Below are 24293 nucleotides of genomic sequence, written 5' to 3'. Positions count from 1 at the left end.
TCAGAGTTTATGGGGATCAAACAGGCCCTCATCACTCCTTGTGCTTGGGGCTGCAGGGCCAGCTCGCATCCACCTCTGCTGCTGATTGTTTTTTTGACAGGAATTGCTCCCCAAACAGTCATGTTCAGTGATTATTTGTCTCCTTCCCTCTTCCCCTGATTACAGCCAGACTGGGACATCCCTGATCCGCATAGAAATGAATATTTGAAAAGGCAGGGCTGTCCTCCAAGGGCCCTGAGCACCATTAGGCCTCCAGATTTACTGCCCCACCAGAGGCCAGGGGGGTAATGAGGCAGCAGCAATGGGCCACGAATCAGGAGAGAGCAGCTCAAAGAAAGGGATCTGCCTTGGCACATTCCTGGCTGTAAATTAAAATTATCACTGAGGTCCTGCCTTTATCAGAGGATTTTTCACCTGGTTTTGTAGCCCCACCCCCAGTGCTCTGCACTGGAGCAGCTCCTGCAGACTCTGCAATGTGTTTTGCCTGTGCTGATGGACAGGAAGCACCAGCATCCAAACCCCAAGCACATTTAACCAGGACTTCTGCTGTGTCACTGTGGAGGATGAAGTCCTGCAGGAGAGCTTTTCCCTCGGTGCTGGGCAGTGCCTGCTCCTGTGGGCCCTGCCAGGAGCCCAGGTTTGCCCAGGACTCTGGGGGAAGCACTGGCATTAACTGCAATCTGTGCACCCAGGCTGCTCCAGCTGCAGCAGGAACGCTCATGAGTGCCAGGAATTGTGTCCTCCCCGTGGCAAACACATCCACAGCTCTCAGTCCTGCAGCCACCAGAGCCCTGCAATCCAGCACCTCCAGCCTGGGCTCCCTCTTTCCCCTGGACCTGCAAAGATCTGCAGAGCTTTGGATCCCAAAGTGCTGAACCCTCGGAACTGACTCATGTTTTCCCTCATTTGGGAATGATTCAAGAGCTTCCTCTGGCCTGACCACATCTGACTCACCCCGGGTGACTTCAGAAATTCAAACCAAATTGAGATTGGTGGAGAAAAAGCAAAACTAAAGTCAAATTGTAACTACTGATGTGACAAAGTATTCCTGCCTCCAGTCTGCAGGCAGAAGAGGATTCATCTGCTCTGTCACTGCTCCAAGCCTGCATCCACCAGCCAATTTGATTTCATTCTGAGGGAAAAATATAATGAGTATCAGGAATCCCTTTTATATTAAATTTATCCCCTAGAGGAAAACCCTTTGCAATGACAAAAAATTCCCCGTACCACAGAGAAAAGGATTTCCAAAGCCCACTCACCCAGAGCTAGGAGCCCATGGTGAACAGGCAGAGAAACTGTTCCACATTTCCCAGATACAATGTCCTAGAGAACAGTGTTTTAACTGCAAAGAGCTGTTTTGTTTGCAGAGCTTACACAAGCATTTAAACCTTTCCCATTTCATGCAGGAGACAGTTGCCAAGTCTGCTCTGTGCCTGCAAGCACAGATGAGCACAGAGGATGCTTTGTGAGGACCGATTATATTCCATTTACCAAATTTTAAACAGCACTGATTTTTACATCTTTCCTTCTTCATCTCAGAGAGGACAAGAGGTTTTCTCCTTCCTCCTCTGTTCCTTCCTGCACTGGAAGATGTGTGGCTGCTTTTATGCAGAATCCTGACTGAGGCTACTCCATTCTCATTAAGGGATAACTTGATTCAATCCTGGGATTTGGGACCCAGTCCCTCCCCTTGCATCGTGTGATTCACCAAGGGAAGTTCCTACAGAATTGTGTCCCTTGAAGGGTGCAGCATGAAATTCCAGATTTCAGAACATTTTTGCCAAAGCAGAACAAAGAGAGGACACCAGACATGTCCTAGACTGAGGCACCAGAGGTGGAGAAGGAGCTGTCAGTAAACCCCAGGTGCCAGCAGAGCAATGCCCCTTGCCAGGGGCTCTGCTGTGGAATATCCAGAGTGCAGATCTCCAAACACAAGGGATGAACCCTGGGTGAAGGGCAGATTGCTTGCAAACAGTGGCTGTAACTCCCAATCTTTTCCTCAGAATAAATACAATGACATGGGTACAGTTCATTTATTTCCCTTACAGTTTCCCATCTCTTTTTATTCCAGAAGTCAGGCTGAGCATAAACAGAGGAAGCCTACAATCTTACAATCTTGCAGCAGAGCAGCCATTACTGGGTGCTTCCTTTTCAGCATCAAGCACCTCTGTTGTGGTTTCATTTCTGTATTTTCTAAACTAGTATGAACTGTGCCTGGAAAATGCATTTTTTTAGAGCATTTCTCAATGTTTTGGAAGCCTAACCTTGCCTACACCCAAGAGAAATGACCACACACTTCCAACCCGTTGCTCCAGTGAACAGAAATAAATGTAAGCTGGCAAAGGTAGCTTTTGCCAGCAGAGTTTGTGCTGCTCAGCACGGTGGTTTCAGCAGCAGTGGGGACTGAACTGTTAAGAATAAAGTATTATCCAGCTCCAGCAGCACATCCTGGGCACTGCAGCTCAGGCCCTGCTCTGTGATAAGCCCCACATGGAGGATTAGATTAGGGCAGTATAGAGAAATATTGGCTACACCAACACATTTCCTCAGAGGGTGGTGACACAGTTGTTGAAGGCTTGCATTTTTCTTTTTATTATTTGCTGAAGGGTGAGTGGGGAGAGTTTCACTGGACCAGCTCTGGAAGGAGGGTCAGAGGCAAGATCCAGCCCCTGGTCCCAGGGAAAGCAGTGAAAAGCACAAACAATGCTCTGCAAATCATCAAGCTTGGTTCTAATTGCATTCATCTTCTGCCTCTGGAGCTGCTAACAGCCAGATGTGCAGGAGTCACAGCTGAATGACCCCTGACAGAGATGTTCTCATTGCTGGCCTTTGTCACTTTGTGAACTTGACTGTGACAGGACCAAGGAAAATTATTTTTTAGAGTTCCCATTCTGATTGCATCACTCCAGCTACACTCCCCAAAACTCTTGGACAAGCAACATTTACTGTCTTTTTTTACAGATCACCACGTGTCCTTATCAAATCTCTCATGTCAATCATCTCTGCTGTGGCTTTGTGGAGCAGCTGCCAATCACCCACCCTGCCACCACAAATCCCAATGCTCCATTGATTCCAGTATCAGAGCCACAGCCTGTTTTGTTCTGGAGGTGATGGGATGTTTTTTCTCCCTGGCCTGAGTTAAAGAGAGTCTCTGAATGAGGCCAACACAATTTCCAGCCATTGACAATCCTGGAAAGGCAACAGAGCAAGCTCTTGGTGTGAAGAATTCTTTCTCTTGATGTGCAAGCCCCTTGCAAATGATGTTGCTCAGAGTCAGAATGTACAAGATTACCTGGGAGGAGAAATTAAAACCTGACCTGACTTTACCAAAGGAAGTGACTGGCAAAGGGCCATGCTGGGATTTGCAGGTGAGCTCTGACAGGAATTCAGGCTGAGCCTGGGCACTCCATAAATTGATCCTACTTGGAATTGGATTAGGAAAGGGTGAGAAAAGATGCCACCAGATATCCATAAAATACAGGGATACATCTCTTGCTTGAAATAGATTTGGCTCAAGAGGTTCCAAGTCCACAAGAAACCAGAAGATGAGACAATGACAAGAACCAAGGTCTGTAAGAGAACACAAAACACTGACTGAGAGCAATCTGTAATTTCCTTACATATTCCCCCTCAACCCCTGTGATATTTTAAAGTAATAACAAACTTGCCATTTTATTCATCACCAGGGTCCCTTCATTATTTTTATCCAGAATGCAAAAATACAGAAAGCAGACAGGGACACACAGTCCATTTTCTATCAAAATCAGAAAGATGAAAATACTTGTCTGTGATAACAGCACTTCTTTGCTCCCACCCCTCCCAGGAGAGCTGCAGACCTCAGGAAGAGCTGGGACTTATTTTTTGGGTTGGTTTGTTTGGGTTTTGACTGAAAGACAAACTGCACAGCAAAGCTGAGCTTTCAATACTTTTGCTTTTTAAGCACAACTTTAAAAACTCGACTGCATTGTCATTTGTGCCCCACCCCTGCCTTTGGAACAGCTTCAAAAGTACCACAAGAGAGGCAGAGGGACCAGGGGAGTGTGGAATCCCAGGCTCTGCAGTGCCTCCATCAAGACTGAACTCCCAGCAAGATCCAGGTACAACCCCTACGAGTTCTGGGTGACATGGAAAAGCAGACAAGGTGTGAGACAATAGTTACTTGGTTTTACTCAGGTAAACCATGAAGGCAAGCTGCCTTCAGGAGGGACAGCCTGTTACAGGCCCTTTTGAAATCTCCCAGAAATCCCACCACCAATTTGTTCTCTTTTGGGGACCACCTGCAGTGCTTGGCTCTGGTCTGCAGCCAGCCCATTTCCAATTGTTGTACGTCACACAATATCGAGCTGGAAAACACATTTGTCTCCACCAGTCAATTTACTGAAATCCATCCAATTGTTGAAGTCAAACAATTAGCAAGAAAGCTGAATGCCTCAGTAACTCTTCATTTAAGGAGAGAAATTAGTTTGTAATTTATGGAATAACTTGATGCATCTGAAAGACCAATTTTCTGATCCCTGTGCCATTGTCAAGGCTACCATTCAGCACTTACACAGCACTTCATCCTCAAGTTGTTTTTAAACCTTCACTATAATTAAACCACATCACTCTTGTGTGGATGAAATGTTACTGTCCATTTTTCACAGCCAGCAGAGCTGAGGCTCCACGTAGGTGCCAAAGAGAAGGACACAGTGACACAGGCAGTTGGCAGCTGCTCCTCCAGCTCGGATGTACAAAGGATCCAAATGATTCCCAGTCAGTTCCATTTCCTCCATTGTCCTGTCCCCTTGAGCTCTGTCAGCACCCAACCCCAATGAGAACAGCCTGTGTAGGATTCCCACTCCTCTAATTAAGGTGTTTTACCCTTCCTGCTGTTCTTATTTGAAATAGGGTTCATCTCCAGGGGCCACAGGTGGGGAGAGGTCCCACCTCACCAGTTGGGCACTCTTGATGTGAACAGAGCTTGGCTGCAGACATAGAATAACCTCAGAAACACCACAAGGAACAAAAAATTTACTCTGACATATTTATGGCTAAAGAGACTTCTGTAATTTCTCAGAAGACTTTAATGAGAAATTCCCTGTTAATTACCAAGCTGCCTTGCCCACAGCTGAGTTTGGCCTCCCCATCTGTCCTGGCTCCAGTGATGATGCCCCTTTTCTCTGAATGGAGAAATCCATGGAGATCCAGGGTGACTGCCAGCAGCACCTGCAGCTGCACAGGCTGCAGAAGAAGGCAGGAACCAGTCAGAGTAGAGATAAGACAGGAAGTTCCTTCAGACTCCATTTCCTCACAATTACCAAGTGAGAGCTCAGCAGTGAGACAGTGCCAGTCCTTCACACCAAGGGCTCACAATTACCATCTTTCTGAAGCAACCCCAGCTCTGGAAATTGATTTCAATCAATTCTCCATATGGACATTAGATTAAGCCCCACTCATTGACTTCATCTCTTGCTCACAAGAAATGCAGCACATAATTGACTTTTCAGATTGCAGGGCAGAATTCTGGGGCACGTGAGACTGCAGTGAGGTTTCCCAAATCCTTTAATGCTCATCCCTAAACCCAACAAAATGAGCTCCATGTTCATAGGGCCACAGAAATCAGTTACCAACATTACAGGAGGGACTGATGATTTTCTCACCCCAAACTTTCTCTAATAATTCACTAAGAAATTTCAATCCAGCTTAAATATAATTAACAATTGTTGTAAGAGCATTATTTTCCCAATCTATTAGAGGAGCAGTGAGTTTGCAGAACACAACCAAGACTCAGATTTATGTTCAGTTTATTTGCCTGTATCCCTCTGCATTGCTCACATGCAGTGGTTTTCACTGGTTACACTTTTTAACTTAGCAAGCCTTGAACATTCCCCACCAGCAATCATGCCTTGAAAACGCTCACTGGTGGATTTATTAGCACAGTGCCAAGCTGTGAACACTAAACCTGACTTGGGGAGGTTTGGTGGCCCTGCCCAGGGTCACAGGAAGCTGCTGTCACTGTGGCAGGCTCAGGAAGCCACCGTGGCTGCTGCTGGGATTGAGCAGGGCAGCAGAGCTCTGTGCTCCTGCAGCAGAGCCTGCAAGGGCTGCAGTGAGGATAAAAACCTCATCCTGGAACGTGGGGAGCCCCAAAGCCTCAGTGGGGCTGCTGGAACTGCAGACTGAGAACCTCCTCTCTAAAGTTCCTCCAGCCCAGTGCAGGTACCGGGACAGGGATCTGCTGTCCCACCAAGACAAAGTGTCCCTGTGAACCCAGATGCTCCTCCAGAGCCCTGTGTGCCCCACTGAGAGGGATCAGCTGCAGCAGGGACAGCTCAGGCACCCTGGACCTCCGCAGCCCCTGGGGCTCCAGCAGCACCACGAATTCCAGCCACTGGGTAACTGCAGGGCCAGCTCCCTGCGGAGCTGCTGACACAGCCTGGCTCCAAGGGAGCGGAGGGCAGCTGCACTCAGGGCTTTGCCTGAACCCTGTCCATTTGTGAGGATTGCTCCTTAAAGCCCTGCACTGCTGGTGGCTCTTTCATGGCACTGCACTTCCAGGGAACTGGGTGCCCAGAGTGATGTTCCCACTGTCCAGCACCTAAAAACTCCACACCCCATTAGTTACTACCTGAAGTACTCAGACCTGCTGGGACTGCTCACACCTCCAGAGAGGAGTTTCATGACACAACAAATCAGTTTCACTAACGCTGAGTTTAGAGGTTCCTCATGTGCCACACAAACAATTCCCTTCCTGTGGGTGCTGTGCACAAACTCCAGCTGGATCTGCTGCTTCCCCACATCCCCTCGCTCTCTCCACCCAAACTCATCTTCCTCAGCTGCCCATCCCAACAGTTTACTGCAAAACATCTTTAAGGAGCTCGCCATTTTTCCTGCCTTCCTTTCAATTGTTTTATTCTCTCCAGTTGTCTCCATTCCTCTCTGTAATTTATAGTTTCTTCTCTCCATTTCTGTCCTTCCTGCCACTTGCTGAACACAGAGAGACTTGTTTTAATTTACAGAGAGTGTGGTAGTGCAATCTGTTTCATTAACTTAATTACTTTTATTTTGGCAGTTTCTAAAGGTTCCAGGATAGAAAAAAAAGACTCCCACTATGCAATCACTCTGCAGACCAGTCTCTGTAAGGCAAATCCTGTCTTAAGGAGATTACAGGTTAGATTTGAAATAAATAGAAATTAAATGGTGATCAAAGGAATTTGGGATGGAAAAAATATATAGTGAGGGTTTTTTTGTTAAATTTACGAGTTCCATCCTGCATCCACAGGCCTGTGTTGGTGAGGTGGAATTTTAGAGTTACCTATGGTACAGTATTTCTGCGGGGCATTATTCCGGGCTATAAATGTCCTTATTTACCTCCTTTTAAAAGCACACACAGCACCTTTCAACATTCAAAGGAGCCGTTTATGTTTTATTTTGATCCCTCAGTAGGGTCAAGCACATAATCTGCTGTTACTGCAGTGAAGCAGAGAACAAGCCATACACCCACTCTGTTCCCTATGGAGAGCAGGAATTGCTGGCCACTCCAGGGGATCGAAAACACAACAATTTGCATTTGAATGTCTTCCACGAGCAACACCTGCTGAAAAGGTGCGTTCCAGCAGAAGACTTGCAAGAAGAAATCTTCCATTTTATGCCCATTCTTTACATAAACCCGAGTTTAACATAACAAAGAGCCTGCTGGGCTGAGCTGTTGGATCCGAGCATCCCATCAGCTCCAGGGCTGAGTAGTTGTAGTTTCTTTCTGTGTTAGTTGGGAATTTCTTGTAGGCTCAGGATTTCTGTGTTAGTTGGGAATTTCTTGTAGGCTCAGGATTTCTTGTAGGCTCAGGAATTTCTTGTAGGCTCTGCTCAGCATCCACAAGGAAGGGAACAGGGACCGAGCGCACAGAATGGAAACACCATCGCAGGATAAACCCCTCTGCTCTGTGGCCAAGGCCGGGACCCTGCTGGGCTCCCTCGGTGCCTGAAGGTGGCTGGAGCCCGGCTTTAGCAAACTGTGTCTGTGTGTCTGTGAATTAGCAAACTGTGTCTGTGTGTCTGTGAATGTCCTGAGGGCAGAACCGGAGCGCTGCCCGGGGCTCGGGGCTGGCGGGGCTTGGGGCAGCAGCTACATTGGGAGGAAATCACCCACTCCTTTTCTCCCCTTCCGACTCCACATTTCCAGCTCATGTGCCTAATAAATGGTGCTTAACACTTTAAAATGCCGATTTACCTTACAAAAGGCACCAGTGCCTCTGCCTGCCCCGCATCAGGTGAGGGCAGCAGGAGGGCCAGACATTGATCTGTGGTGACCAGGGACAGCACCCAGGGAAGGGCTGGGGCTGGGCCAAGGGAGTTCAGGCTGGATTTTGGGAAAGGTTCTGCTTCCCCCAGAGGGTGCTGGCACTGCCCACGCTCCACAGGGATGGGCACAGCCCCGAGGCTGCCAGAGCTACAGGAGGGCTTGGACAGCGCTCCAGGGATGCCCACGGGGGATTGTAGGGGGTGTCTGTGCAGGGACAGGAGCTGGGCTGGGTGATCCTGTGGGTCCCTTCCAGCCCAGCATGTTCTGTGATCTCCCCTCTCCCCAGTGTCAGCCCCTCGGTGCTCCCCAGCACGGGACCAGCCGCTCCTCTGCCCGCACGGCACAACGCGGGAGCAGCACCGGGCTGTGCCCCGCGGGGGAGCCGCTCCAGGGCGATCCCCCGGAGGATGACCAGAGCACGCTGAGGAGCGACGCGACCCCTCCGAGGGAAACCCGTCCCCCAGGGCCACCCTCCCGCCCTCGCCATCTTCCCCCGCGCGCTCCCCGGCCCCGCGACAGACACTTGGCGCCGCCAATCACCGGCCTCCTTCGGGAGCGACGCCTCCCTGAACCAATCAGAGGACGGAACAGCCCCACCAGCCCCACCCCTCCCCTCCCCAGTGGCCTATAAAGCGTTAAACCACGCCCCCTCTTCCCCTTCCCGGCTCTGCACTGAATGAAGCCCCCGCTGGCCAACGAGAAGTTCCCGCGGGGCTGGATGGACAGATGCGCTGCCCAATAGAAGTGCAGCATTTCTGCGCGCCCGCCAGTAGGGCGCCATCTGCGGGCGCGGGGGGCGGGCTCTCCCTCCCCGCGGGCCGTGGCCGTCGCTCCCGCTGCTGGAGGGAGGCGGCGGAGAAAATGGCGGCCATGGCTGCGGAGGCGGCGGCGACTGCGGCGGTGCCGGGGGACGGCGGGGCCGGCGAGGCCGAGCCCGAGATGGAGCCGATCCCGGGCAGCGAGGCCGGCGCGGACCCTCTACCGGCCGTCAGCGAGGCCGTGGAGTCGGCGGTGCCGGATGGCGAGGAGGCCGACGGCGGCAAGGCCGAGGAGCCGCCGCCGGTGCAACGCGCCCGGAGCCCCGGCGGGACTCGCGAGCCGGACGCGGGAAGGACGGAGGAGCCGCCGCCGCCGCGCAGCCCGGGGGTGGAATCGCCGCGGGCCGAGCCCCGCTCAGCGCCCAGCCCGGGCTGCTCGGAGCCGCCGCAGCCCTGCCCGCCGCCCGAGCCGGCCCGGGAGCCGCCGCAGTCCTGCCCGCCGGCTGCCGGGGGCTCCGCGGGGCCCGGGGAGGAGCCGCCCCGGCCGGAGGAGGAGGAGCCGGATGCTGCCGCCGCCGCCGCGGTGGAGCCCGAGCCGGCGGTGCCCGCGGCCCCGGGCGGAGGGGAGGCGGAGGTGCCGGCGCTGCTGCCCGGCTCCGAGGTGCGGGTCACCCTGGACCACATCATCGAGGACGCCCTGGTGGTCTCGTTCCGGCTGGGAGAGAAGCTTTTTTCCGGGGTCCTCATGGACCTCTCGAAAAGGTGAGAGCTAGGGGAGAGCCGAGCCCGAGCCCCCACCCAGCGCCGAGCCCCGGAGCGCTCCCGGAGCCGCCGGGGGCGGGATGGGGGCGGCCCCGCCGGGAGCCTCGTGGGCTCTGCAGCTTCCCTTCCATCCCATCCCATCCCTATCCCATCGCTCCCCATCCCATCCCAATCCCATTGCTCCCCATCCCAGCCCAGCCCTCCTCGGCCCCCTCTGCTCCGGGCCGAGTAGCTCCTGCCCCCGCGTCCTCCCCGGGGAGCGGAGCCGCAGCTCCCGGCCATCCTCTTCCTCCTCTTCCTCCTCCTCGACCCTTCAGCCGGGGGTGGGCAGGGCCCCTCCCGCCCGGGGAATGGGCAAACGGGAGAGCCGGGAGAGGGGCGAGCACATGGGCACAGCCTTGGGGCTTGCCTGGGGCTCCAGAGCATCCCTGCGTGCCGGGAGCAGCACCCGAGCGCTGAGCCTGGCGTTTATTGCCCTCTTTGTACAGAACCAGAGCTCTGATTGCCCTGCTCGTTCGGGCTTACATTGCCTAGGTAACCTTCTTTTTCAGTACATACTATTTTCCAGAATAATGGTTTTCCAGCTAGGCTGTTGCAGTTGTTAATTAGTACTGATTGCTCCTTGTACCCAATGGACGCGGTGAAGTTTCATGGTTCTTGAATATCCTTGTGGATGGGGGGGATTTTTACATATGTCTGAATAACTTATCAGACAGCAGGGTTTGGGGTTTGCTTTTTTTCACTGCCTTTCAATAGTGAGATGCTCTTGGGAGACCAGAAGTCACGGTATCTTACAAACAATCTAGGTTCTGTCAGCAGGTGAAAATTCTTCGGGGTTTTTTTCCTAGACATGTAAGGACTCTGCAAGTTCTTGAGAGAAAAGTGAAATGTAACAAGGTTATTATTTAAAATAATCGGTATGCAAAATATGCAGCACTTTTCCCCCTCAGATTTAAGCTGTGTGTGGACATATGTCTTTTATCACTCCTTTTATGTTGTTAGTAGCTGTTCAGCAACTTCCTGGAATATGAACATTGTCAGTGCTCCCTAAAAGGGAGCTTGTGGCACTCCTGGCTTGGGCCTCAGTGCGTGGTTGGGGTTTGACTCAAAAGGCCTTGTCTGACCCCCAAGTTTTGGATAATGTCAGGGAGTGACGATTTCAGTCTGTCACTTGATGAGGTGTGAAATGCTGAGCAAAACTCCAGCCACTTGTGGGCTGAAACAGCATCTCAGATCCGGGCAGGCGGTGACACAGATGAGGTGCAATCCTGGGTTACACGAACTCTTTTGTAGGTTTGAACTTGTCCCAGCAGAATGCCGTGGTTGCCCTGGGCAGGAGGGTGGCAAAGAGTGCAGGAAAACACCAGCTTCTCCTTTTCTCCTGAAAGGAGCCCTGTCCTCCTAAACACCCCCTGGCCACAAACATCCCGGTTTTCCCAGGCTCTGGTGCCCTGGGGAGCCTCTGGCAGGCAGCAGATCTGCAGCCCTTTGCAGCAGCAGTCACTCTGCAGGCTGGCTGCTGCTGCTGCTGCTGTTCCTCGGTGGGAGCATCTCCAGCCTGCCTGGGTCCAAGGCCGGCTCCTGGGACAAAGCTTGGCCGTGGGAGCCGTGCAGGAGCCACCCAGGGAGGCTGGGGCTGGCCCTCCCGGCTTCTCTTGCCAGTGGAGCCGTTTTTCCTTCAGAGGTGCTTTTACATGGCAATCCAGGACGGGAGGTTTAAATTCTCAAGGCCAAGCTCTGCAGAGGGCCTGGACAAGAAGAACTGAGTTTTGAGATATAATATTGTATATGCTGTAATATTGGGCTGGTGACAGCAAAACATTGGCAGATAACAGGAGTCTCTTATCAGATGTCTCAGAGCAGGAAATGCAGTGGGAAACAAGCTCTAGAAATAGTCCAAGAAATTCCTACCTCTAAGAAATCGAAGCATTATTAAAAAAAGTGTTGCCTGTATGTCCAACAATTTCATTTTATCACTTCTGTGGTGACTAACAGGTGGTATTGTCTAGGTGTCAGCTTTTCCTTATATCTGTTTATTTTTGTTTGGTGTAGCAGCACCTGGACATGCAGTACATGAATATTTTTCATGAACTTCCTTCTGTGTCTGTGGCAGACCCTGGAATTCTTGTCATAAGTTTTTCCACTGGACCAAAAAGAAAAAAGAAGGGCAGGGTTAAATGAAAACCACCTAAATTCCATTCATTTACATGACAACACTGGGATTTCCAGCATGGGAGATGGGTGGTTGCTGAAATCTGTCTCATTCAAATGCATGGGAGTAATCTCAATTTTCCTAATGCCAAAGGGATCAATATATTTTAAGACTGACAGTTCTTACTAAGTAAAAGTGACAATTTGTATTAGAATTTGCTCATTCAGTAGCTTCCAAAAGTGGCTATGTTCAGTGCACATGCTAATGCTGTGTTCACTGTATGATCAGAGGGAAATAATTCCTAATCCTGTTTGGATCTTAATTTCTCTTTCCCCTCTGCACCCTCCAGAACAGTGAAGGTGCTGCTTCCATACAGTACTAAGAAGAGTAAGTTTAAATGACTGTTTTAAAAACCTGTTCACTGTGTCCTTTTTTGTCTTCTCATGTTCTGAATTACTTGAACTCCACAATGAAAGAAAAGCAAAAATATCCCCATATATTGTGATTTTAAAGGGGTTTTTGGCTGTTTTATCACTTTTTCCATTGTTGAGATGGTGCCCTGACTTTGCATTTTATTCTTGGTGACTTTGGTGTGCAGTCAGTGATATTTGTGTGAGGGGGCTGATTCCCTCTCCCACCCCCTGTAAATGGGATATCCCTTTAGGAGTTTGTACCACAAGCCCCTGGGTGTTGAGTGGGCTTTATTCCTGCATTTATTTGGGTTAAGGAGGCGCTTCCCTGCCTGCCCCAGTGGCCATCTCCTGTTCCTGCTGCCCAGGGAGTTTTGCAAACCAGCAGAGAGCAGGAACCCACATGTCCTGAGTGCCAGGTCTGTTTGTTGTGCAGTAAATCCTCTTCTGGAGAGGAGCCTGTCCCCACTTTGCTTACTCTGCAGGCTCATTGCACAAATTAGGGATGTGTTCCTACTGTTAAACTTCATTAGTGCTGCTGCCATTACCTTTTAAGTGCTTTCCTGCTGCCGGGCTGAGGCTCTGCTGGGGGTTCTGGGGTAGATGTGCCTGATGGAGACAGGGAATGGAGCACGGTTGGGGAAAAACTCAACATATCCAGGGCTGATCCCACAACCTGGGCAGCAGGAAAGGGGGGGATCCTTCCCTGCTCAGGTGAGACCCCACCTGCAGAGCTGCCCAGCCCTGGGCCCAGCACGGAGCTGGAGCTGCTGGAGAGACCAGAGGAGGCTCCAGGCTGCTGAGGGGACTGCAAGGAGCATCCTCCCCATGGAGATGGGCTGGCAGAGCTGGGAATGCTCATTCTGGAGAGGAGAGGGTTGTGTGGAGACCTCACAGCATCCTCCAGAGTCTGAAGGGGCTACAGGGAGGCTGGAGAGGGGGAACTTCATCAGGAACTGGAGTGGCAGGACAAGGGAATTCCCAGAGGGCAGGGCTGGATGGGATGTTGGGAATTAGGAATTGTTCTCTGTGAGGATGGGCAGGCCCTGGCACGGCTGGGGCTGCCCCTGGATCCCTGGCAGTGCCCAAGGCCAGGCTGGACATTGGGTTTTGGAGCAGCCTGGGACAGTGGGAGGTGTCCCTGCCATGGCAGGGGTGGCACTGGGTGGGGTTTAAGGTCCTTTCCAGCCCATCCTGGTTCTGGGGGGGTTTAAAGTCCCTGTGAGCTGCTGTGCCTGGCATTGTTCACTCCCTGGTTGCTCAGGGGACAGGAGATGTCCACCCCACCTGCTGGCTCTGGGTAAATCCTGCTCTGCACCTGGAGGAAGTAGGTGGGAGGGAAATCCTGAAATGTGTAGCATTTGTAAATCCTAAAGTACAGGATTAAGAAGTTGTGGTTTTAGTTTGATCTTCTGGAGGAAGGATAATTATTTCTGTGTGTATTTTTTTTTACCCCTCTAAAGATTAGGGGAGGAGAGGGGATTAAATTTATGTTCTGTTGTTTTGCCAACAGTCAAGACTTGGCCTATTTATGGCTTTATCATTTAACTGAAATTGTCCTTCTAATCCTGCAGATGTGAAGGACATGTGTCTGTCTTCTTCTCTAAACCAGTTCCCTTCTGACTTGTGTGTGTTCATAATAGTTCTTGAACAAGAGAGAGAGAGAGCAAACAGTTGTTTTGTGCCCTACGAGCCTTGGTTAGATATGCAGAGGATGTGCAGTGTGTTCCTTGCAGACATATGTTTGAAATGATCTCTTTATTGGGCTTTGGTTATGGAGGATAAGGAAGAGCTTCCTGCACCAAGGTGTGCATGAGCTGTATGATGAAAATAAACTTTTATAGGCAATTTGCAATTCTTACAATCCCAGAAGCAGTTTTCAGGTACAGCACTGACTCTTGAACCCTGTGCTTTTCCCAGTTTGTTAATTCAGCTTCTACTGCAAGGGAATGATGTGAGAAGGAAACAGCAGAAGCCTCACTTGAAAAATGTGGTACATTTCTCCCTGCTCTTTGATTTGGTAACCAGGGGCTGCAGGTGCTCATCCTTGTCTGGGAAGGACTGGGGTGTGTAGGATGCCTGTTGCTCTGTGATGCACACTGTTAACAGTAAAGAAATGTCTGTGGCTCAGGCTGGTGTGTTTTGGTTTATTTCATTTTAAAACTTGCACTCAGTTCCCAAGGTCCCCACAACCTGCTCCCCTGCCCTCTTTGATTTCTCAGGAGCCCAGAGGAGCTTGGTGAAATTCTGGCATTTAAGGAGCAGCCCCAGCATTTCTTTGACATTTATTTGTTTTTATTGTCCCCAGAACGTGGGAAGCTGAGGTGTGATCAGAGTGTGGTTCAGAGGGTAATTCAGGTGTCTTTAGCTGGTGACTGGGAGAGGTTTTATTGAAGGTGTCAAGTGTAGCCTCACTTAGAGGGTAGGGCTGGAACTGGGGTCTGGATTGGGCCTCAAGCTCTCCTTTCCCGAGGGAATCCCTGGTCTCCAGCTTTCTTTGTTGGTCTGGGATGTGACAGATGATGGCTGAGCTGCCCTTCCTTGTGGAATTCTCTGTTTTCCAGCAGCATGGCCTCTCCTGGCTTTCTCAGGGTTCCTTGGCTTGGTGCAAGGTGTTGAGGCAGGGCAGGGATGAAATTTTCAGTCTGCATTCAGTTTATTTTCTGTTATGGGACTGATGAATCTTGGCCATCTCAACACTTCAGTTCATCCATTATCTAATGGTATCATTCTCTTCCATATGTCCTGGTCTGGCATATGGATGTTCCTGAAGAGTATATTCAAGGTATAATCCTTCAAAATAGATCACAGCAAATGGATCAGCAAAGTGTCTGCTTCAAATGCAACTGACACCTCATAATGGCAACAGATGTAGAAATTAAAAGATATTGCAGTTTAAACATGCCTTCAGCTTTATAGATGTGCCAGTAAAATTATGATAATGCTAATTATTAATGGAAAGCCTAAACTCAGAGCATCCTGTCTTTCCTTTATGCTGTGCTGCTCCAAAGAGTCACTCACACTGCAGTCCTTTGCCATGGGCTCAGAGCTCTCAGTGAAATGTGCATTTTCTAAGCTCTTTAGCCTGGTGTACATTGCTCAGGAGGTGAATAAACCATGGAGCTGGTTGTTTGGCTTCTGGGAATGCTTTTTTCAGGAAGGTGCCTGCACTTAAAGCAATATATTCCATCTTGTGCTTTATCACACCAAGTAAATCCTTCATTAAAAATAGGTTGTTGCATAATCTCTGTTTTCAATGCAGGTTATTTAGAGGAGTTCTGCAAAACTTTGTGTTCAAATAGCTATGATCTAACTGTGTATTACATGGAATGTTATAATTTAAAGCCTCAGTTTAGATGCATGAAATACATATCCATAGTTCTTTCAGCATATTATTATACTCCTGGAACTTCCATCCATGCAATAAAAATGGCTTCAGCTGTTGTTTGTCCTGGCTTTTGCAGAACACCAAGGTTGATCTTGGGTACAAGAGCAGAAAATGTAACAGGAGATTTCTGCAGTGCCCTGGTGGCGAAGATGGGTTTTCATCAGTCCTTTACCACAGACTGAACACTTGAACACAAGTTTCTCTGCTTTGTTGATGTCCAGAGACAAATGGGAAATAGCTCTGAACCTGCTCAGGGGCTTCACTCCTTTGGCAGAGCAAGGGGCTTCTCATTTCTCTCCCTTTGAGTAGAGAAGTCAGACACTGGAGGCTGAAGATGAGAACTTCAGACTTTAGGTACTAATGTAAAACACTTTCCCCCAGGGAGTGTTGTTTATGTACTTTGTTTATGTACAAACAATAATGAGTTTAAATGGGATTTGTTCTGTATCTCTCGTGGTTATTTCTGAAAAAATACTCTTTAACTGTTCTGTTTTGCATATAAATTGAACAGTAATATGCATTCATTGTGGTAATTCTGCTACAGGATTTAGATTTGAAAAAAGTGCCTTTACTTTCCTTAAGTACTTAGGTTTATATGTCTGTAATACAAAACTCTGGCTTTCAATGACAGTTTTGGGTTTGGTACCCAAACTGGCTTTTGGATGCCATGGCTGCCTATTAATTAACTTGCAGCTGGCAAACTGGAAATGAAGCCTCCCTGTTTTTACCCTGTTTCTGTCTCTGCACACCCTGGTCAACTGAGAGCTCCTCTCAGTGTAAATATCATTGCAGTGCCAGAATTGATCAGGCTCTCAGCTCAGTACAGGTCCTGGTGTCCTGTTGCTATTTCTGTCTCCAGTGAAAATGTACATTTTGCAGTGCATCTACAGCAGAGGTGCCATCAGATCCTGCTCATTGCCCTGGTTACTCGAAAAACCTTTGAGAAATGAGTTTTATACATCACACCCATCCTGTCTTAGAGATGCATTCTCAAGGCAAATCAGAGCTGGGACACCTTTGCAGGAGGGAGCTGGCACCATGGAGAGCTGGCTCTGATTTCCATGGGTAGGGAGCAGCAGGGCACAGCTTCCCAGCACTGCCTATTCCTGAGCTTGGTTTTTCTGACACTTCCTTTAGATCCCTGTCAGTGAATGGTGCCATTCCTTGGGCTGTGATGTCTGAGGTCGGAGTGTTACAGAGTCAGGAGTGGGCTGGGCAGGGAGCAGCTGGAACCTGGGCACCAGGGGATTTTTATTTTAAGCAAACAGCAATTGCAGTATATCTCTACTGTCATCCAGAAAAGCCTATCCTTGAAATCTTGTGGGGTAAGGTGATATTTGGGATCAGTATACCGAAGAAATTATTTTGTTGTTGGAATAAAGACGAGGCAATTCCTTGTAGAACTTAAAGATGGAACATGTGATGAAAGGAGCCTGTTGGGAGTCTCACTGTGGGGAACTGAAATTCTGTGCCAGCCATGACTGACTGGGGGATCAGTAAATGTCATGATACAACTGAGCTGTGTGCCTTGGAGTTTTCTAATTTTGTTTTCTATAGATGCCTTTTGGTCCTCCTTCATCTCTGTGGCAGATGAACCAAACGCTTTTGCAGCTTTTCTCTCTAACTACTAACACAACCAACTAGTTCAGCCTTGCAGCTGGTGTGACAGAAACTACTGTGGCTGTATGAGAAGTATTTCTCTTCAAGGTCCATCAACCAGGTGTGTGAAGATGGGCCTGGAAATTCTGGTACATGCAATAAACACTTGTGCTTGCTGCAGAACTCATTAGATGCTGTGTCATGCCTTGTCCTGGAGAGGTTTAAGCTCACGTCTTCATTCTGCTGCTTCTCTTAGGAAAAATAAATCCCTCTTTCCTTACCTTGTTCTTTGTCTTTATTCTTTCCTGTAACCTTTACTGTTTCATTTGCAAGTTTTTCTGCCATTGTTTTCTCTTCTTTGTTTTCATGTCGTTCTTCCAAGTTGCTGGAGAACTTGGTTAGCCAGGGAGAAAACAGAGATAATCAGAAACTGTTTATAGATACAGTCTGCTGGTGGGTGAGGCCAAGAGAAGACACAATACACTGAGCTGTTGTAAATAATGATCATTCCCTTGGCTTACCAAATACATTTTGTCCTGCAGGTGGTCCTGACTAATTGTGTGTTCTGTATTAACACCTCATTTCCAGGAGTAGTGCTGTACAAAACTGGCACAAGACCCATGAATGTTCTTTACTTCCCAGTTCGTTCATGGGTAGGTGGACAGGGTGGGAGAGTCTGGGTTATTTTTTAAGCAGTACCTTTGGTGAAGGATTCTCTGTCTTCAGGGCTTCACTTTGGACTGGTTTTGTGTCTTACTAAAGCAGGTTTGCACCTTGGATAAAAATTACCCTTTGTGGCCTCCTGTTCTTAGTCCTGGCCTGTGTTTTGTGTCGGAAGGAAGGAGAGTGGAAGGTGCAGAATGAATCTTTGATTTCCTGCTGTCAGGCATGTGCTGAGCTTTGCATCAGCTTCTTTGTGCCTTTGGAGTGCAAATTGTGCACACCTTGCTGAGGAGGCAGTGGAATGAGAACCTGGGAAAAGAGAGATGAAATACTCGAATGGGATCCTTCTGGAAACCCTTGCAGTCCTCTTCATCCACCTCTTCCTAGTGACAGCTAATTATGCTGATTTCCTGACAGAGTCCCATAACTGCCCTCTGGGAGAAGGGCTTGGCTCAGGGAATGGCCTGGGAGGGCTGGAAATGCAGTTCCTGAGGCACTGAGAGCAGGGTAAGGGATGTTTGATATCCCACCCCTGTCTAGTTCTGCTGCTGTGCTCTTTGGGAATGGAATTTGCACAGCAGAGATCTTGCCCTGTCTTGTTTTCAGCTCTTAGCATAGATTAACTTTTTACCAAATCCTCTTAATCTTTATCAGGTGGTGAATGATAGGATCTGGATCTTATTTTCTTTTAGAAGCTGAAGGTCTTGATGCCAGTAACACTGAAAATATTGCTAATTTAATTACTGTCAGCTGATAGTTTCTTTTAAAGCCCTACTTGGAACCGAGTGACTTGCTTACAATCCTTTGTGGAGGGAAAAGTATTTGTGGAAAAGCAACTTCTTTACCCTTGATGGACTTGTGGGACTTTAGGGAATGCAAAACTTAGTTGTGAGCAAGTCCCTTGTGGTTTAATGCCAGACCATGGGCTGGAAAAATGTCTGTACGAGCTGCTGAAATGCAGACTGGGTGGATAATTTAATCTTGGGTGGGTCGTTTGCTTCAATTGCAACTTTGGATGTAGAAAGGAGCTTGTGATAAGCAAAAGGACAAACAAGGGGTGGCTTTTGTTGGGGACACTGTAAAGAACCTTCTAACACATTTTCAAATCCAGTTTTGAGGAAATAAAGGCAACATGTAGGCACTTATACAAATAAAAGTAAATGAAGTTCAGTTTAATCAGCTGAGGGGATGCTGCTGTTGAGCAGCCACGGTGCAACACAAACCTGAGGACAGATCTTGGGGAGTTGCTCCCTTGTCCTGACCTAGAGCAATTCCAGTCTGGAGAAGAGGAGTGAAAGGTTTAAAATCTTGTTTGCTCATGGAACAATGAGGATCAGCTTATTCTGAATTGAAATAAGGGGAGTTTTGCTGGGAGGAATTCAGTCTGGGCTGGGGAGTTTTGGGCTGTAAAGCATCAGGTGCTGAGCTTTTGTGGATGGAGGCACTCCCTGTTCACTGCAGCCCAGATTTGTTTCTGTTAAATCTGGACTGTTCATCCTTTTCTGCTGTGCTAAAAATGGGAGAAAAGGTCCTGAAGATGCCTTTTTATAAAGCTGACTTGGTATGGAAAATGAGTCTGGCTAGACTGGGAGTTGTTGGGGTGAGTTTGGATGTTTATAAGCATTTTCCAGATGTATAAAGTTAATTCTTTTGCTGCTGTCTCGGGGATATTTTTGTTACATTTTCTGGGCGTCTTGTTGATACAAAAGAAACTTATAATAAGTGAAGTTGTGTATTTTTTGTTCTCCACTGACTTCATTTTGGTGTCTAGCATTTTTCAAAGCTTCCCATAAGGCTGGATGTGAAGCTTTAATTTCTCTAGGGTTCACGGTTTCCAAATGCTGGCTACCTAATGCAGACAAGTTTTCAAATGCTTTGTGATAAACGCCGCAAAAATTCCCTCCAAACACTGAATTTTTATCTCCCTCTCTCTTGAAGGTTTGGCCCCCATGGAATCCCTGTGACCATATTTCCTAAAAGGGAGTACAAGGACAAACCTGAAGCCATGCAGCTCCAAAGCAAACCATTCCAAGAGGAGGCGCAGGTGAAGTGTGAGGCCGACGCCGCGGTCCCTGATGACTCCTCCCTCACGCAGCCCTCAGAGCCCAGCATAGCTAAAAGCCTTTGGACTTCTAAACCACCTCCTCTCTTTCACGAGGGAGCTCCATACCCTCCTCCTTTGTTTATCAGGGACACCTACAACCAGTCAATACCTCAGCCTCCACCCCGGAAAATCAAGCGGCCCAAGCGGAAAATGTACAGGGAGGAACCCACTTCCATCATGAACGCCATCAAGCTACGGCCCCGGCAGGTGCTGTGTGACAAGTGCAAAAACAGCGTGGTGGCAGAGAAAAAGGAGATCAAGAAAGGTGGCAATGCAAGTGACTCTTCCAAATATGAGGACAGTAAAAAGCGAAGAAACGAGAGCGTGACTACTGTGAATAAAAAACTTAAGACTGACCATAAGGTGGATGGAAAAAGCCAAAACGAAAGCCAGAAAAGGAACGCTGTGGTCAAGGTTTCAAATATTGCCCACAGCAGAAGCAGAGTAGTTAAAGTTTCCGCACAAGCAAATACTTCAAAAGCGCAGTTAAACACAAAAAAAGTTCTCCAGAGCAAAAACATGGATCATGCAAAAGCTCGGGAAGTCTTGAAAATGGCCAAAGAAAAGGCACAAAAGAAGCAGAGTGCAACCTCCTCTTCCAAAAATGCACATTCAAAGGTCCACTTCACGCGGCGTCTTCAGAACACCAGCTCAGGGTCCCTCCCGCCCCGGTTGCGCCTCAAGCCGCAGCGGTACCGCAACGAAGAGAATGACTCTTCCCTCAAGACAGGACTTGAGAAAATTCGGAGCGGCAAGATGGCAACTAAGCCCCAGTCTCGCTGCTCCTCCACCCGCTCAGCAGGTGAGGCCCCTTCAGAAACCCAGAGCCCCTCAGAAGGCCCCGAAGAGGCCAGCAGTGAGGTTCAGGACACGAGTGAAGTGCATGTAACTGTTGATCAGGATGAACAGCAGACACTGGGCAAGAGAGGCAGCAAAAGCAATATAACGGTTTACATGACCCTTAATCAAAAGAAATCTGACTCTTCCAGTGCATCAGTTTGTAGTAGTGATAGCACAGATGATTTGAAATCCACCAACTCTGAGTGTAGCTCTACTGAAAGCTTTGATTTTCCTCCAGGCAGCATGCATGCACCTTCCTCCTCCTCCTCCTCCTCTTCCTCCTCCTCCTCCTCTTCGAAGGAAGAGAAAAAGCTCAGTAATTCCTTGAAAACAGAAGTCTTTTCCAAAAACGTCTCTAAATGTGTCACACCAGATGGCAGGACCGTATGTGTAGGGGACATTGTTTGGGCCAAGATTTATGGCTTCCCTTGGTGGCCGGCCCGTATCCTTACCATAACGGTGAGCCGCAAGGATAGCGGGCTGCTGGTGCGCCAGGAGGCTCGCATCTCGTGGTTCGGCTCCACCACCACCTCCTTCCTGGCTCTTGCACAGCTCTCCCCCTTTTTAGAAAGCTTCCAGGTGCGCTTTAATAAGAAGAGAAAGGGTCTGTACCGCAAGGCCGTCACTGAGGCAGCCAAGGCTGCCAAGCAGCTCACGCCCGAGGTGCGGGCCCTGCTGACGCAGTTTGAGACGTGAACGTGGAGAGTAAGGTAGGCAAGAAACCTGGAGGCTCCACCAAACCCTAGCCAGGTTAGAGAGAACTGCCCCCAGGGAGGTGGCAGAGGCAGAAGTTGCACTCGGTTGACTGACTGCTCCTTTCACGCGAGGCTCGTGCCGTGCGGAGCGGTTCCTGACGGTTCAAACCAATTGAACATGCAATCAAAATTAGCCTACAAGTGAGGACTGAGGTATTTTTCAAGTGAGAATTTTTTTTAAAGAGAAAGAAAAAAAAAAACAAAAAACAAACCAAACCACCCGATGCATAGGAGCCATAGCCTCAGCTGGAAGGCAGCTGATTTGCAGGGACTTTTTTAGTAGTTTCTACCCAGTATATAACTAGTTCTGTGTGGCCAAGGGTTGACACGAGGGATGAAATAGTAGCTGTGACTTTTTTGTTTTATTAGGTGGCCCATCAGGGAAGTGTAGAAATGTAAGCCTTGTCTAAATGGTCTTTAAAGATTATTTTTAACCAGTCTCTAATGGATTTAGTCTGGCCAGGCCCGGTGGGCTCAAGCTCCCCTCTGCGGGCCGGTTTAAATGGCATTGGAGACGTGCTCCAGGTTGGAAGGAAGAAGAATTTTAGTGACTTAAAGACCAGATTAAATGGGGTTTTATCGTAGTGACCACTTAAACACTCAACCTTTCTATGCACATGGGGGCACAACTAAATCACTTCAGGGTCGGAGAAGTCGAGGGATGCCTGTAGCTCTAAGACAAAGCTGAGGAGGCCTCAGTGTTTGGGATCAAGGGCTGTTAATGCTGCATAGGTGTGAATCATTCTGGTCTTTCTTCCTGAAGAAATCTTTCAGGCCATTTGCCTGGAGGTTTAGCTTAAGAGAGGCTTTGTTTTGAATGTGTAAATAATCAATTGCTGAAATTGGTCAGATTTTCTCCTGACTGGTTGTTCCTAAATTCTTAGGATACGTCCTAGTAAATTACACTTTGTGAATTGTCAGATGTGTAATTGTTGCATTTTGGATGTATCTAACTTTTTTTTTTTCTTTTTTTTTTTCTTTTTTTTTTTTAAACTATTTCCGTTTAAGGTATCTGTTTGCAGGTCAGAAAAATGAGATATGTAATTGTGTAATGCTCTGAAATGTAAAAAAACAAACTGTAAATAAAATTGACTAAATCTGAATTATTTGTGTGTGTTTCTCAAAAAGCTTTGAAACAAATCCAGGATGTCAGAGTATTTTATCTGTATGCCGGATTTAGAGGACACCCTTAAAAAGTAAATTGTCCTTTTTCATGCATTCTTAAAGATGAAGTGCTTGATGTAAATACCATTGGTATACTTCAGTCTTAATTTGGAGATGATTAATTATCTGTCCCTTTTGTTTCAGAACCAGCTCTGTAGAGGGCTTTCTGGAAAGTTGATTAAATTTTCTCCCTAAATTAGCTTTTGGGCCATATATTTGAGTAGAGCCTGTGGATAATGTCACCTGTACAGTGGGGAATGTTTCAGTTTCCATCTCAGAGCAGTCAGAGCTGCTCTCCACTGCCATTCCAGCTTTTCTTGCATGGTTTTTGCTCACTATTGGGGCATTTTCATGCAATGCATTGGACTTTTTTTTTTTCTGTTGAGTTTTGGTCCTTACCTGACCATGTCAATTCCTGTGTCCTCCAACACATTCCTGCTTCAGCCTTGCAGTGCCTTGTGAAAGTCTCCTGGTGCTCATCCCAAAGCAGTTTTCATCCTGGTTTTTCCAGGATTGCCCACGTAGGCAATTGTGACAGATGTAAAAATTTAAGCTCAGACTGAAATTAAACAGATGTGAAAAAGGGGGCAAGGATTTAATCATTGAACCCTGAAAATATTTTTGTTTTAAGATTTAATTTCATATGTTCATGATACTGTCTGGTCTTGCCAAAGCATACAGTTTCTTTTTACCTTTTTAAATTATTCTGCCATGCCCACAGAACTATTGGAAGTCTAAGGTGTCAAACCCATGGCTGTTCAAATTTTCCTCAAGATGACAGTCATTAATTGCCAATTAAGCTTCCAAATATACCAGCTTTACCTTGGCATTCTAACAGTTCCCAAAAAGCCCCAGTGGTCAATGCTTTTTGAATGTGACAAACACACAATAGATTTTGTAAAAAGAAAAAAAAATTGGAAAAAAAAATCTGTTTCACTTCTCTGTATTCTCTCCTGCAAACAGAAACAGTTTCTTTAAGTAAATAAGCTGTATTTTGTTATTAAAGCAAACTGCTTTTTGGAGTCAGGAACCCATGTGAGGTGGGTCAGATGTCTACACCACTTCCTTGAGGTTTAGAAGCTCAAGTGAACTGGCTTTAAGTTAGTTGTTGTAAGCCAAGTAGTGGCAAAATCAATATTGACATTGTTATTTTTTCTTTAGAAGACCTGGAAGCTTTGTTCTCTTAATTTATATAAAATTAGAATAGCACTGCAGCTTACATAGGCAGAGTTTGCTCAGGTGTTCACTGGGGAGCAGCAGGTGTGGGAGGGCTTTCTTTAGGTGGTTTTATGTTCAAAAGAACTGTTTATGGAAGGCATTTAAGTCAGTTTTGATTTGTAGCAGATGAGTTTTAAGTCTTTCCTCAGTTTCATAGTGAATGTTCTGTATGGCTGCAGACTGAGCAGGGCTCAAAACA

The 24293-nt window shown here is 47.9% G+C and overlaps 1 protein-coding gene across 5 annotated transcripts in view; it reads left to right on the top strand.

Moving 5' to 3' along the window:
* The first annotated feature begins 9112 nt into the window (after positions 1–9112).
* The window catches only part of PWWP2A (PWWP domain containing 2A), a 29991-nt gene continuing 14810 nt past the window's right edge, over positions 9113–24293 (top strand). For 2 of the 5 annotated variants that reach the window (XM_036391735.2, XM_036391736.2), the window contains exons 1-2: positions 9113–9801; positions 19952–20919. In XM_036391735.2, the coding sequence (XP_036247628.1) occupies positions 9143–9801; positions 19952–20919 (1627 nt within the window). In that variant the 5' untranslated portion in view covers positions 9113–9142. Of the gene's footprint in view, positions 9802–19951; positions 21668–22720; positions 22816–24293 lie in introns of those variants that run through there. The other 3 variants (XM_036391734.1, XM_054516406.1, XM_036391733.2) reach the window with 3 other exon arrangements.

Source organism: Molothrus ater, chromosome 15 (assembly GCF_012460135.2).
Source record: "Molothrus ater isolate BHLD 08-10-18 breed brown headed cowbird chromosome 15, BPBGC_Mater_1.1, whole genome shotgun sequence".
Classification (NCBI taxonomy): domain Eukaryota; kingdom Metazoa; phylum Chordata; class Aves; order Passeriformes; family Icteridae; genus Molothrus; species Molothrus ater.
This window is presented reverse-complemented; position numbering and strand designations above follow the sequence as displayed.